At 46.8% G+C, this 16,248-nt stretch overlaps 1 protein-coding gene across 6 annotated transcripts in view; it reads left to right on the forward strand.

Annotated features, from left to right (window-relative positions):
* Nucleotides 1–16,248, forward strand: part of SLC4A11 (solute carrier family 4 member 11) — a 249,849-nt gene that overhangs the window by 156,954 nt on the left and 76,647 nt on the right. For 5 of the 6 annotated variants that reach the window (XM_079990778.1, XM_079990781.1, XM_079990776.1 and 2 more), the window contains exons 4-6: nt 3,366–3,412; nt 6,698–6,929; nt 10,070–10,151. In XM_079990778.1, the coding sequence (XP_079846904.1) occupies nt 3,366–3,412; nt 6,698–6,929; nt 10,070–10,151 (361 nt within the window). The remainder of the gene's footprint in view (nt 1–3,365; nt 3,413–6,697; nt 6,930–10,069; nt 10,152–16,248) is intronic. The other variant, XM_079990777.1, reaches the window with a different exon arrangement.

The raw sequence follows: 16,248 nt of genomic DNA on the forward strand, positions 1-16,248 counted from the left end.
TTTTTTTTAAGAAACTGTATTTATGAAACAATAAGAAGTGCATGAGGTCAGGAGCATCTGTATTGGGCCGGAATGGCTGGCATGCGATCGTTCTGAAAACGGGGCCAAAACATATATTACCTCTTCACACGGGAAAGCTGTGAAGGCCGGCCTGTCTTCATAGATCATAGAAATGTAGAGTTGGAAAGGGGTCCCATGGGTTTTCCAGTCCAGCCCCCTGCAATCTGCTATATTAGTAGTTCTGCAATGCTTCCTCATAGTTTCTGCATTATGGAGAGCCTATAGTGCAAAAATAAATAAATAAAAAATAGCCAGGAATGGGTGGGGATTAAAATCTGCAACAGGTGCTATAAGGAGTTGAAGGATTTCAGCAGCAAGTGAGAGGCATGTCCTGACTGGAAACAAATCATTGTGTCTGCCCCAAAACCTTCGCAGGTGCAGTATTATTATTATTATTATTAATAATAATAATAATAGAATTTATATACCGCCCTATACCCAGAGGTCTCAGGGCGGTATAATAACAGAAAAGATCACAATATATAAAATCAAAATAAATACAGTAACCCAATAACACACACAGGCCCCCAAAAGAGCCGCATTTTAAAAGGGTATAGGATGCCAATCATGTCAACCAAAGGCCTGGTTAAAAGCAGCGTCGCATCCAACTGCCTTGAAAGCACTGTGAGCGCAAATCATCATCAATGCAACAAAAAGGGACATATCCTTGGAGCTGCGTGTTCGGACCTCTCAAAGTCATTTTCGTTTTATAAGAAGCATAGAATCATGGAATTGTAGAAGAGTTGGAAGGGATCCTGAGGGACAGCGACTTAGAAAGTCCCGCCGGTGCCTGGGGATGTATGCGAGCTCTATGTCATGGGGGCGAGGCAGGGCCGGATTTAGGTTTGATGCGTCCCCAAGCTACTGAAGGTAATGGGGCCCTTTATATGTCCATCTGTCCTTTGTCAACAACAAATCACCACTTTTTTTGTGTTGCATATATGCTATATGGTAATTAATGGACCTAACAGGTATCTAAAGCCATTTGCACATGCAGAATGTAGGCACCCTATGTATAGAAATGATACAGTGATATTTTAGGGAGCAGGCTAGCAGGCGGGGCCCATTGCATACATCATAGGAGCCTACACAACACAAAACACTGTTGCTGTAGGCAGGTTTTATTTCATTTCTTTTTTATCTTCTATTTCGGAAATGTACATCTAGGTTTTTTTCCTTTTAATTTTTTGGGGGGCCCCCAAGAGAGTGAAGCCCTAAGCTATAGCTTGTTTAAAGGTAAAGGTAAAGGTACCCCTGCCCGTACGGGCCAGTCTTGACAGACTCTGGGGTTGTGCGCCCATCTCACTTAAGAGGCCAGGGGCCAGCGCTGTCCGGAGACACTTCCGGGTCACGTGGCCAGCGTGACATCGCTGCTCTGGCCAGAGCCAGAGCCGCACACGGAAACGCCGTTTACCTTCCCGCTGGTAAGCGGTCCCTATTTATCTACTTGCACCCGGAGGTGCTTTCGAACTGCTAGGTTGGCAGGCGCTGGGACCGAGCAGCGGGAGCACACCCCGCCGCAGGGATTCGAACCGCCGACCTTTCAATCGGCAAGCCCTAGGCGCTGAGGCTTTAACCCACAGCGCCACCTGCGTCCCTTAGCTTGTTTAGCTTATACGTAAATCCGGCACTGGCCAGAGTGGTTGTGTCCCAGGTGTGTGCCGGCCCTGTGCTGCTTTTTCGGGCAGCGCTTGGCCTGCAGGAAGTCCAAGCCGTCGCGTCCTTCCCGGGCGCCCTCCAGCCAGGATGATATAATATATATAATATAATTTATTATTTATACCCTGCCCATCTGGTTGGGCTTCCCCAGCCACTCTGGTCGGCTTCCAACAAAATATTAAAATACAGTAATGCATCAAACATTAAAAGCTTCCCTAAACAGGGCTGCCTTCAGATGTCTTCTAAAAGTCTAGTAGTTGTTTATTTCCTTGACATCTGATGAGAGGACGTTCCACAGGGCGGGTGCCACTACCGAGAAGGCCCTTTGCCTTGATCCCTGTAACCTCACTTCTCGCAGTGAGGGAACCGCCAGAAGGACCTTGGCGCTGGACCTCAGTGTCCGGGCTGGACGTTGGAGGTGGAGACGCTCCTTCAGGTCTACTGGGCTGAGGCCTTTTAGGGCTTTAAAGGTCAGCACCAACACTTTGAATTGTGCTCAAAAACATACTGGGAGCCAGTGTAGGTCTTTCAAGACCAGTGTTATGTGGTCTCGGCAGCCGCCCCCAGTCACCAGTCTAGCTGCTGCATTCTGGATTAGTTGTAGTTTCTGGGTCACCTTCAAAGGTAGCCCCACATAGAGTGAATTGCAGTAGTCCAAGCGGGAGATAACTAGAGCATGCACCACTCTGGCAAGACAGTCTGCGGGCAGGGAAGGTCTCATCCTGCTACCAGATAGAGCTGGTAGACAGCTGCCCTGGTGGCTCAGATGCCCTGCAGGTTCAGTGCCACCCAGGGCGAGCTGCCCCTCCTGCACACCCATAACTCCACCACTGCTGAGGCTCCTGCAATGCAGGAATATAAACAAAAGCATCTAAGACACTTGGCCACCCAACCTTTGCTGAAAAACCTCCAAGGCAGGAGAATCCACCACTTTCCAAGGGGGTCCGTTCCACTGTCAAACTGCTCTTACTTTCAGAAAGTTCTTCTTGATATTCAGTCGGAATCTCCTTTCTTGTAACGTGAAGCCATGGGTTCGAGTCCTGCCCTCCAGAGCAGGAGAAAACAAGCTTGTTCCCTCTTCCATGAGATATTCGAAGATGGTTTTCATATCTCCACTCAGTCTCCTCTTTTCCAGGCTAAACATCCCCAGCTCCTGTGATCGTTCCTCATAAGGCTTGGTTTCCAGACCCTTGCTCATCTTGGTTGCCCTCCTCTGCACACCTTCCAGCTTGTCAATATCTTTCTTAAATTGGGGTCCCCAGAACTGGACGCAGAACTCCAGGTGTGCTCTGACCCATTGGCCCTGGAGATCCTAATCCGCTCTCCACCAAGCTGTTATTAACCATGGAATGCAAGGTTTCAGATTCCTGGTTAGCAGCGGGTTGGAGTAAACCAGATTTGGGGGTGCAACGCATCGGGGAAGAGTTAGAGCCCCATGGCTCAACCCAAATCAAAGCTGCTTCCACAGAAAGAAAATTGCCCCAAGAGCTCTCAAACGCCAGAATTTGTAATCTGGCTCAGTAGCTGGCCTTTCTGAGATGAAATTGGATGAATATTTAAATACAAAAACATGGGTCACAAAGCTGGGATTTTTTCCCTAGGTGTGTTGCGAACCCACAATTGCAACTTTTCCTCTTCTTTTCCAGCAGAAAGCGAAGGCGCTGGGTGCGTTTTATTACACACATCAAGAAAAGTAGGTACAATTGTCTTTATTTATTATTGTTGTCTTTTAAGAATAACTTGCCTTTAACACACTCTCAGCGCAGAAAGGCGCTTAGCCTTTCTCCAGCCATTCCCTTTTCCGTAGAGTAGAGGAAATGTGTGTCTCTTGCTGTCTCTAAAAATCTGTTCACCTAAATCCCTAAAGTTTGATGTTCTTCTGAAATAATAATGATTTTCACTCTCCTTAGTGCAGTACTTCTCTCTTTGATGATGCTGGGGATGGTAATAATAATATTAATAATAATACAATTTTATTATTTATATGTCACCTGTCTGACAGGGTATTCCTGCTTTACAAGAGGCCCCCAGACCCAGGGGTCAATTGTGGGCTCTTCTAGCTGCTTTTTTCCCTTGCCGACAAGATTCTTCCCTCCCCAGGACAGCTTTGCATCTTTCTTGGGGGTTTCTGCCTGCCTGGAATACGCCTTTGAACTCTGGCAATGCATCTGAGAAAGATCAGAGAGGGGTCTGTGGGTGTGCAGAAAATAGCCTACTGCACAAAGGTGACATTTGCTCCACCCACTTTTCCCTCTGGCCCCACCCACCACTGGCATGCAGCCCCTGAGAAGTTGCCCAGAATCAAACGCGGCCCCTGAGCTCAAAAACATTCACCGCCTCTGCCTTTCCAGAAGAGAACGTAGAACCAAATAAACATAAGTCTTATAAGTCTCTGAAAGTTTTTGTAGACTATGCAAGTCTCTGAAAGAAGCAATGGGTCAGATTCTTATCTGATGAAAACAAGCCGTAAAGCTTTGTTATATGACGTCCAGCGCTGCCGAAGTGGTCTGCAAACACACGTAGTGAACAGTGATTCCGGATATGCCCACTATTTCATGGAATTCTTCTTCAGCGCAGCAGAAAGATACAGAAATGCTTCATAAACCCATCTATATGGTGAATGGAATTGTATAACAGCAATATCTGTGGAGCAGTGGTCATAAAGTTATTTGGTTCTATGTTTTCAAGAGAATCCACCAAGAATGCACATTTAGTGACTTTCAGAGATTTATAAGATTTCTGTTTATTTGGTTTCTCATATTGTTCAGTGTTCCATATAGACTATATAAAGAGTTTATATTGATATTGCATTGTTGTACTTGGTCATCGTGATGCCTTGGATATTACTGATAACTGTTTGCAACACAGGGGTTTAATTGTTTGGTTACTTATTCCGGAAGAGAAGGCAGGCTTCTCCTTACGTTGGGCTGAGTCTGATACTGGCAAATCACAGAGCATATTGGTGCAGACAAACATGAGTCTGACCAAACTGCGGGAGGCAGTGGAAGACAGGAGTGCCTGGCGTGCTCTGGTCCAGGGGGTCACGAAGAGTCGGACACGACTAAACGACTAAACAACAACAACAACAACAACAACATTTGTGCAGAAGGCTCTCAGTTCCGGCTTGGAAAGGCTCCATCTCCCATCAGCCACAGGCAGCATGCCCAGTGAGCAGGAATGATGGGAACTGTAGTCTCACAGCATCCTGAAGACCACAGCTTGCCCCATCCCTTTGTGTAGGCAACATTGAGGTAGAGGAGCCCAATGGTCTGTTCCAGAACAAAGCATCTTCCACTTTAAGTGCAATCACGCTTCCTGACATATAAATTATAGCTCAGTTGCCCTCTCCACAGGCCCCTCATGCCCCATCCTGGCTGGCTTATGCCAGTATTTATTTACGACTTCGTATAGCTATAGTAACATTTGCCCCCTGCCAACGAACGGTGCGGCGATGAGTGCATAATTACCGTAAAGGAAAGTTAGATTTCCTGTTTCACAAGCACCGGTGCCAGCTCCGCAGCCTGGCAAATTAAAGCAGCCTTCCTAAAGCTTTAATCTTTTCTGCCGACATTCTTCCATTGCAGCCCACTCCCTCAAAGGGGGCGATGCCTTTGATGTATATTCCTGCCTGTTAACCTATCCCAGGCTCTTCCTTCCGCACTCGGCGGCTGTGGCAGTTTATGCGCAAGGAACGCATGAAATCCCATAAGGCGCTTATCTGCTTGCTGGGTGGAGAGGAAGGCACCTCTGAAACCCAGAAGGGTTGTGCCCGAGGGGGGAGGTGCCTGGGCAAACAGTTGGCAGCGCTGACGGGGATTCCTGCTCCATCCTAGATGGTGGGGATTCAGAATGAAAGGCGCAGAGACCAGGTGTTTTTCAGGGTCTGCCCTCTTTGTCGTCTTGTACCTCTTCTGGGGAGGGACGCGGGTGGCGCTGTGGGTTAAACCACTGAGCCTAGGACTTGCTGATCAGAAGGTCGGCGGTTTGAATCCCTGCGACGGGGTGAGCTCCCGTTGCTTGGTTCCAGCTCCTACCAACCTAGCAGTTTGAAATCACATCAAAGTGCAAGTGGATAAATAGGTACCGCTCCGGCAGGAAGGTAAACGGCATTTCCGTGTGCTGCTCTGGTTCGCCAGAAGCGGCTTAGTCATGCTGGCCACATGACCCGGAAGCTGTACGCCGGCTCCCTCAGCCAATAAAGTGAGATGAGTGCCGCAACCCCAAAGCCGGCCACGACTGGACCTAATGATCAGGGGTCCCTTTCCCTCTGCTGGGAGATGGAACTTTGTCCGCTCACATTAAGCAGTTGGGGAACTGAGGCCAAAGGAGAGTGACTTGTGCAGGACCTCTTAAGTCTCGTTTAAAATCAAAATATAAATCAACTTCTTCCTATCTGGGTTGAGCTGCTCAAGACCTCATCCTGGCTTGAGCATATTCCTTAAATGAAAGTAGCATGCACCTGACTGTTTCAAAGTGATGTTTGCATAACTCGTTGGCGAGGAGCAAGGACACGCAACTTATGAAATTGTGTTTTTAAAAAATATTCTCTTCTCTCTTTCTCAGCTGCTTTTGTCATGGTCTGGGAAAGGCTGCTAGGGCTTTACGGTGGGGCAAGGCAGGTGGGAAAAGCCATTGCCTGATAAACAGCAGAAAGTCTCTCTTACCTTGGATAATGTAATAGAAAAGATTCAGAAATTTGGGGAAGTGGCAGGATTTAAACTAAATAGGAACAAAACTAAACTACTCGTCAAAAACTTGAAGGAAGAAGAAGAAAAGGATTTAGAGCAAAATATTGAGATAGAAGTCCATAAAAAGGTTAAGTATTTAGGCAATATGGTTAACATCACAAAATATAAACTTATATAAAGATAATTATGAAAAAAAATGGTTTGAGGTAAAAAGAAATTTAGAAATATGGAGCAGAATGAATCTGTCATTGCTAGGGAAACGTTTCTCAGGCGTTGCCCTTCTGTTGCAGTACCTAAAGTTAAAGAATTTTGAGGAAGAAATCCGAGCTCACCGCGACCTCGACGGGTTCCTCGCCAGAGCCAGCATCATCCTGGACGAGACGGCAACCTCTCTGGACGACGTCCTGCGGGAGATGCTGAAACACTTTGCGGAGGACTCTGACAACGCGGAGCCCAGCTGCAACTTTGACAAAATCATGAGCACTTTATTCACCGATTCGGGGGCCCCCAGAGAAGGGAATGGTGAGATACCTCTTTTATTTCTTTCTATTTGTCTGAACTGAAAGACGTCGAGCGTCAGTCCGAAGCCCTGGAGATGTGCTGCCAGTCAGTGTCGACAACACAGAGTTGCGTGGCAAGTTCCCGCCCTTCCCCCAGTGGAAATAATCACACAATTATTAAGGTTAATGGCCTAAATAAGGACACAACTTTATTGGTTACAGGTGATGAGTGGTATTGGCTTAGGCATTGGTCCTAACCGACTATATCCGACTCCAGCCCATCCGCTTGAAGTCCAGGAAGGGTTAACCACCAGTAGGGGGAGTCCTGCTGATGCACATCAACTAGGAACTCCCCCGGGGTCACCGATAGGGGGCGTGCCTTAGGCCCTCACCTCCATAGGCTTCAGACAGGGCTACGCCCCCCAGAATCCTTTATCGGACTACCCTTCAGTATGTGGGGCAGGTGATGGCGCTACCTCCCCTCTTCCATCTACAGAACTATACCAATGCCTAACCGCCAATACCCAGAAAGTTGTGATGATTTGCTACGAGGTAGGTGTAAACCAAGTGGCTGGTGCCAGTTTGCCAAGTGGAAAAATTCCTACCAGGCCCCCCAATGGTGACCAACCAAGGTCCATAGCAAGGTCAAGGAACGAAAACCTTATAGGGCGGGAGGGTGGGAAAAGCAGGAACAGCTGGTAGGTGGGGAAAGAGGGAGATCCCGGGCGTGTCCTGCCTTAAATAGGGGAGGGCACGCCCCCTGATCCAGCTGATTGGCTGGCCAGGGGGTGACAAGGTCAGGAATCCCCCCAATCGTGGGTGGGGTAGGGTGTGAAGCCCGCCACCCCACCTCCTCCGTAGGGTGGAAGTGGCTTTAGATGATCCCAATAGTCTGATGTTTTAAGGCGAGGTTTTCCTGCGCTGCTGCTACCTCTGGCATTTTTATTTATTTGTAAAACTTCCACCCCCTTCCTCTTCATCGCCCAGCCCTCTTGAGACGGGTTACATAATAAATGGACACGCACAATGGACTCGACCAGCGTGACATGAAAACCCCCAAAACAGCGTAAAACACTTAACCTGTTCCTTTTAATAATACGGCAAGGGTGGAATCCAAATCGAGACTTCCAGTTTTGCAAAAGAGCTTCGCCTTTTCTCTGCTCGCCTGGCAGTCCAGACACTCCCTTCTCCCAAGGCTCCTCTAATTCTGGAGGAAGAGGAAGGGTTTTAGGGGACGCCAGCCATGTTTGGGAGAGTGGGAGGAGCATTCGCCAGTCAGGGTGCCACCACTAAGAACTCTTGGGTCAGGGCCTCCTGTGAGCATCTGATTGGCTGCCTGGAAAACGGAGTGCTAGACTAGAAGGGGGTCTTTTGCCTTTTTTCCAGTAGGGCACAGTTCTTATATTCCCACAGTTCCATTAGCAGCCCCAAATTGACCCCCCACCCCGAGGGGAAACCCTGGGCAGTGTGTATGTCCTGGGCTGCCCGGATGTCCCCCCACTTGCTGATGTGGCCCAAAGGAAAGCAGAGCAATATGTTTGGCCCCAGCTTGGCCCCAGGAGTTGCTAGGAGGAGAATCCACTCTGGATTTGTGTCGGAAGAACTTAATGTAGTTCCTAATGTAAGTGATCTGCCTCTTGAGTTGTGGTATAAGAACTTACAAAACCTCACAGTTACTGATAAACACTTCCATGCAATCTGGTGGAAAGAAGAATAATAATAATAATAATAAGAAGAAGAAGAAGAAGAAGAAGAAGAAGAAGAAGAAGAAGTTTATACCCCACCCATTCGGCTGAGTTTCCCCAGCCACTCTGGGCGGCTTCCAACAAAATATTAAAATACAATAGTCCTTCACATATTAAAAGCTTCCCTAAACAGATGTCTTCCAAAAGTCGGATAGTTGTTTATCTCTTTGACATCTGATGGGAGGCTGTTCCACAGGGCGGGCGCCACTACCGAGAAGGCCCTCTGCCTGGTTCCCTGTAACCTCACTTCTCGCAGTGAGGGAACTGCCAGAAGGCCATTGGCACTGGACCTCAAAGTCCGGGCTGAACAATGGGGGTGGAGATGCTCCTTCAGGTATACAGGACCAAGGCCATTTAGGGCTTTAAAGGTCAGCACCAACACTTTGAATTGTGCTCAGAAAAGTACTGGGAGCCAATGTAGGTCTTTCAAGACGGTCTCGGCGGCCGCTCCCAGTTTCCAGTTACTGTACATTTCAAACGATGACCTGCTCGACTCCTTACCTGCAAAGAAACAAAGTTCACCTGAATTATGTGCTACTTTAATATACCTATGTAGAATTGTACCTACCATTATTGTACAGTGGTACCTCGGGTTACAGACGCTTCAGGTTACAGACTCCGCTAACCCAGAAATAGTACCTTGGGTTAAGAACTTTGCTTCAGGATGAGAACAGAAATCACATGGCAGCAGCGGGAGGCCCCATTAGCTAAAGTGGTGCTTCAGGTTAAGAACAGTTTCAGATTAAGAATGGACCTCTGGAACGAATTAAGTTCTTGACCCAAGGTACCACTGTATAAGCATCTGATGAGTTTCTGTGGTTTTGTTTCGCTTTTGTCGTTGTTTTAAAGCTATCGCATATATGAAAAGAGTTGAAATTATCACATGTGTATGATAATATACATAATATAATGCAGATGGAACCTCTCTGATATGTAGCGGGATGGTATATACACACTCATTTGTCACTGAATTAGCCTCTAGCATTTTCTCTCTGCTTTTGTCTCCCATAACACCGCTTGTGTCTTCGGTCCAAGCCATGCTTGGCCAGAACGTTTCGTTTCCCAATTAAGCAGGAAGTTGCAAAATGGAATGAGCAGGGAGAATAAAACCTACCAAGGAAACCTACCAAGCCACATTAGCCATTGTTCCTCTTTTCTTTTCAGCTCGAGAGAGGCTGAAACTTCACACTTCAAAGCTGCAATGGGTTTTTCAAGGATGGTGTTTCATTGAGATTTCCCTTTTTTTAATGCTTCTTATCTCTTTATACCAAGACCATTGAGCGGCTGAGAGCGACCCGGCCTGTTAAAAAGCTCAGATAATAGTTTGTGGCTGAATGAAGATGTAATTCCATATATGATAGTCCTTGAATATAATTCGAAATGTATTTAATTTCCTCTTCCTCCCCCTTTTCTGCAGTTCACCTCTTGTCAGATACAATTCAGGGCGTCACAGCGACAGTCACTGGGGTACAGTATCAACAGTCCTGGCTTTGTATCATGTAAGTACAGTATGTTTCTGTTGAAACTTGCCAGAGCATCTCTGTCCAAACTGTGTGGCGGGCACTATATTTTTTCTCTCTTATCGCAAGGCTCCATCTCCTTTTTCTCCTTTCTGTTTCCCGAGGGAAAGTGCTATAGCTAAATTATCTGCTTTTGCACACAGAAGCCCCTCCAAGTTGAATCCTCAGCTCCTCTTGGTAGGAATGTCTCCAGCCTCATACACTGGAGAGCTGCTGCCAGGCCAGTGTAGACAGTACTGGGCTAAATGGGCCAGTTGTCTTGACTTGGTATACAATAGCTTCCTGTGTCTAGGGCGTCGGGTTTGGTTTAGAACAGGCCACCGCCTACAGATCAATTGAAATCCAGTGTTTTTGCAAGCAAAGTTATGGTGAAAAGGACTACTCCATTAGGAAATCTTGTCAAAGAATCATGGAAGTTGGAAGGGACCCCGAGGGTCATCTAGTCCAACCCCCCCGCAATGCAGGAATTTCAGCTCAAGCATCCATGGCAGATGGCCATCCGACCTCTGCTTAAAAACCTCCAAGGATGGAGAGGCCACAACCTTCCATCCTACGGTCAAATTAGCTCTTCCTGTCAGAAAATTCTTCCTGATGGTTAGTAGGACTCTCCTTTCTTGTAACTTGAAGCCGTTGGATCGAGTCCGGCCCTCCAGAGCAGGAGAAAAGAAGTTTACTTTCAACCCATCCTTCTGCACAGAATCTCACAAACGTCTCTTTGCTTTATAATACTAATAATTTATCATTTCTACCCCGCCCATCTGGCGGGGTTTCTCCAGCCACTCTGGGTGGCTCCCAACGGAACATTAAAAACAGAATAAAACTTCAAACATTAAAAACTTCCCTAAACAGGGCTGCCTTCAGATGTCTTCTAAAAGTCGGATAGTTGTTTATTTCCTTGACATCTGATGGGAGGGTGTTCCACAGGACAGGTGCCACCACTGAGAAGGCCCTCTGCCTGGTTCCCTGTAACCTCACTTCTCAGAGGGAGGGAACCGCCAGAAGGCCCTCGGCGCTGGACTTCAGTGTCCAGACTGGATGATGGGGGTGGAGACGCTCCTTCAGGTATACTGGGCCGTTCTTTATCTCCCATAAATTAACACCCCCCTCCCAACTGCTGGGATAACCCCTCTGTAGAAATTGAGCCAGTGGGGGATGGTTTGTTTGGAGAAATGGGGCACTGCCCCACCAACCTGCCCTTCCCACAACCAATCCAGGGGGTCGTACTTCCTATCAGGTTCCTGCTCCTTAAGCCACAGAATTCGCAGAACCATGAACTCTGGAGTTGGAAGGAATCATGAGGGTCATCTGCTTCAACCCCCTGCACTGCAGGAATCTTTTTATCCAACATGGAATTCGAACCCATGACCCTCAGATTAAGAGTCTCGTGCTCTACCAACAGAACTAGTTAGTTGGCTGTTCCTGTCTTCCAACCTCCCAGTCCCAAAAGGCGCCACTGACTGCTGGCTTTCCTCTCCCTCTTACACCTGGGGAGGTTATGCCAACCCACCATAGAAATATAAAAGAAAGTAAACTGGGACAAAAGCCTGGAACATTTCCGCCTGATAAGCTGCGTTGGAAAAGGGCCATAACTTGGCAGAAGAGCACCTGCATTCGATATCCCAACGTCTCCAGACAAGGCTGGGAGAATAATCCTTTCTGAAACCCCGGAGAGCTATTGCTCATCTGCATAGAACAGTGACCCTCAAACTTCGCAGTTAATGCAAACCTTTTTAAAATTGCTGGGCGTCTTGGCAGACCACTTGGCAAACTTTCATTTTCTTTTATCAAAACCAGTGCCGTTCAATGGAAATTGTGGGCCCTCGGCCAACCGGCTAAGAAAAGCCCACTTTTTCCCCTTTAAAAAGGGAGTTATTTGGGGGGGGGAGAATGAGCAGGCTTCACCCGCTCCGCTGCGGACATCATTGGCCTTGCCAGCCTGCTTCGTAAATCTGGCACTAATTTTATCAGCTTTGGTTGTGATGATCAGGGGCTGAGTCCCTGGCCAAGTCAGTCAACCTTCTTGACTTTTTCCGCAACTGAGTGGTGGTGCTAACAAACAACCCTTTGAAAACCTCTGCTCCAAAAGATGCTGTACTAGGTGGACCAATGGCTGGCCTTTGTAGAAGGGAGCATCTTGTGTTTGCATGGCCATCTGATTGGGAGAATTACCTTGCAAACTGGGTACGAGGTTCCTTTAACCAGGGTAAAGGGACCCCTGACCATTAGGTCCAGTCGTGGCTGACTCTGGGGTTGCGGCACTCATCTCGCTTTATTGGCCGAGGGAGCCGGCGTACAGTTTCCGGGTCATGTGGCCAGCATGACTAAGCCGTTTCTGGCGAACCAGAGCAGCGCACAGAAATGCTGTTTACCTTCCCGCCGGAGTGGTACCTATTTATCTACTTTGATGTGCTTTTGAACTGCTAGGTTGGCAGGAGCAGGGACTGAGCAACGGGAGCTGACCCCGTCGCGGGGATTCGAACCGCCGACCTTCTGATCGGCAAGCCCTAGGCTCTGTGGTTTAGACCACAGTGCCACCCACGTCCCTTTTAACCCGGGTAGCCTTAATGCAAAAAAATCAAGACATAAATAAATAGTCTCTTTGTGATGGTTAAGCAAAAAACCAACACAAAACCAGAACTCATATGGGAACACAATTCTTAACAATTTTCCATTCACTGATTTTCGGCAGCTAAAAGTTGTTCATGTTTTGGTGACTGGGAAAGGAAATGATGCACATTTAACTGTAAATGTATAATTTGTGTGTGTTTGTGTGATGCTGTGACACTTGTACCAATGGTCCTTGGTGAAAGTTTAATGCTGGAGGAATTAATTATTCCCTGAGCACCTTTTAAATTTGCTTTGTGCATCCTTTCTTTGAGGTTGAAATGGCACAGGCTTTGTAAATATATGTCTTTTTAAAGCACGTTCGAGTTAATAAAAACTCTGACCTTTCAAGCTCTCGGAGACATAGGGTTTTTTTCCCCCTTGGAGAAAAAGAAAAGTCATTTGGAAAAAAAATAATATGGCTGGTGCTTGGCTGGTTGATCCCCCTGAATGCTCTATTGTGAGGACAAAGAGTGTGTCTAGGTCAATTAGTTTCTAATAGAATCTGAGCGCGCTTGCCTTTTCCAGGAAAGATGGGCCAGGCTGAGATTCTCAGGGCTTTGAGTTGGAGGAGAGCAGCAGAATGGATGTTCTTATGTGATAGAATTATTATTAAGCGAAATTACAGCCTACCCTTCATTGCAAGAGATCCCAGGGCAAGGGACGGCACTCACATTACATGAAACAATCCATCATAAACTAGAAAAATTAGAATGAAGAATCAGTACAGAGCGGGCTACTCTCCGTCAATCAAGTAATGCACTCGAAGACTGCAAACATCTTATGCCCATATAACTCAGTACTGTACAGACCAGAATTCCCCAACCTGTTGCTTTGCACAGTGGTATCTTGGTTGTTGAACGTAATCCGTTCCGGAAGACCGTTAGACTTTCGAAACGTTCGTCAACTGAGGCGCAAAGGGCGGACAGCAAAGTCAATGGAGAAAAAAGAAAAAAACTGAGGTACCACTGTAGATGTTTTGGACTACAACTCCCATGATCCCCGGTGTGCTGACAGGGGATTATAGGAGTTGTAGTCCAGCAACAGCTGGGGACCCAAGTTTTAGAAACGCTGCTCTAGATGTTGGGCACAGTGGGCTTGAATTATAGAATCAGGATTCCCCTCACAGGAATTGAACCTGCAACCTTGGCATTATGCTCTAAGCAGCTGAGATAGCCAGCTGGCTTTAATTACTGCAACACACCCTATGTAGTAGTAGTAGTAGTAGTAATAATAATAATAATAATATATTATTTATACCCCGCCCATCTGGCTGGGTTTCCCTAGCCAGTCTGGGCTGCTTCCAACCAAATATAGCATCAAACTTTAAAAACTTCAATACAGCATCAAACTTTAAAAACTTCCCTAAACAGGGCCGCCTTCAGTTGTCTTTTAAAAGTAAAATAGATCTGCTGGGAGGGCGTTCCACAGGGCAGGCACCACCACCAAGAAGGCCCTCTGCCTGGTTCCCTGTAACCTCACTTCTTGCAATGAGGGAACTGCCAGAAGACCCTCGGAGCTGGACCTCAGCTGGGCGATGGGGGTGGAGACGCTTCTTCAGGTATACAGGACTGAGGCCATTTAGGGCTTTAAAGGTCAGCACCAACACTTTGAATTGTGCTCGGAAACGTATGTAGGGATATATGTAGCTGCTGCAGAACAAAACTTATAAATTGTTGACTGGCTTATCCCATTGACATGATAGAATTTCTCTACTGAAGGTATTGCAGTAGAGTTTTGTCAGTGTGGTTTAACATGGTCACAAAGCAGAAAAATGAATTGGGTTTTTAGATAGAGAGATATTTTATTAGTTGTCGTATAGCTTCATCTGCAGATTTGCGTCTTAAGACCGTTATAAGATTCCGCTTCATTAGTTTCTCATTATGAGCTTTGCAAAATCTGGCATTTTCTTTGGCACTGAACATTATCCGTGTGATGTGTACAATGCACTATTGAAGAAAGAAGAATGTTTTTAAGATGCATTAACAATATGAAGGGGGGAGGGGAGAAGAGAGACCAGGACATGTACTCTGACGTGATGTGTGAAATATCTGCTTTGAGGATGGAGAACCTTCTAGACCGCCCACCAAGGTCTCCCTTTGGGTAAACTCATGATGAGACCCTTCCTGTGTGTTAATAGAGGTTGTCTTCAATCAGGCACTATGAATCACAGGTGAGCAGGTACATTTTGCCCGAAAAACAGCAACCCCAAACACCCACACACCTCTCCTAAAATGTTCCAGCCAGTGCGGCTGTTTACCCACAATTCTTATCTCTCAGACATCTAATTACGTTTATGTTAAGTCTTTGGAAGGAAAGATTCCCATGCTAGGAATAAGTTTTAAAAAAATTCAGTCTTGGCTGGGTAGAAAAACATGAGCGCTTGATGACGACATTACAACAATGTTATATGGCAGGCCTGGGGAACCTCAGGTCCTGAGGCCAGATGTGCTCTCCCCCCCCAGATCTATTTGTGTCTGGCCCTCAGGACCCTCTCCAGACTTCACCCCGTTCCCAGCAACACCCCCTACTTGCTCAGTTTTGCACCCTCCTTGAGTATTTTTTCCTTTAGCTGAAATGTGTTCTCCAGTTCTGAAAATGCATCTCGCTTCCTTGGATGGAGGCTTGAGTGGGTTGCGTAGCAACTAGCGTACTGCACAAAGGAGAGACCTGCATTTGTTTTTCGGCCCACTTCTGCCTCTGCACACCACTAAAACATGGCCCCCAGAAGAAGGCCAAAAAGGTCCCTCCCCCCCCCCATCCCTTCTAAAGTTCTCTCTCCCGGGAGGCGTTTGCTGGTGAGATTCACAACGCACCTCTTTGCGTTCCTGCTCTCTTGCCATATTTTGATGTGGGAGAATTTCTTAGGGAGCAAAGGTTCTGGTTAATTAAATGCATGTGGCAAGCTGCTGTCGATTCTGATGTTCCCTTCTTCGGAAGGCAGGCAGCCGCGAGGAGTGAATAACACAGAGCATCTGAGTCATGCATCCTTCCGTGGCAGCCTTCGTTAACCTATGGCCCTCTAGACATTTTGGACCACAACTCCCAAAATGTTGGTCGTCCAACACATCTGGAGGGCACTTGGTTGAGGAAGGGCTCAAGAAACTGGTTTATAGCCAAATATTTCTGCTAGTATGTTGGCTAGTTTTCTACACACACACAGAGAGAGAACTTTTGTATGTCTTATTTTAATCAGAGTAACCACATGTACTTTTGCTGGACAATGGAGGATACGTTAATTGCAGTGATGACTCTTAAGAAACTATTTCCCCCATATCCTTCCCCCACTGTCTGCGTTTTAGAAAAGCTTTAAATAGCACTGTGAGTTTTGTTTTGTTTTGTTTTGGACAATGTGTTATTGTGCCTTTATGTATGTGTGTATTTATATATATTAGAAACACTTTATAAATACAGGGTATAAGCAGCAAAGATGTTAAGGCACTTGCGGTTTGTCAGATGAAACAGAAACTCG

This window comes from Podarcis cretensis, assembly GCF_951804945.1.
Source record: "Podarcis cretensis genome assembly, chromosome: 9".
Classification (NCBI taxonomy): domain Eukaryota; kingdom Metazoa; phylum Chordata; class Lepidosauria; order Squamata; family Lacertidae; genus Podarcis; species Podarcis cretensis.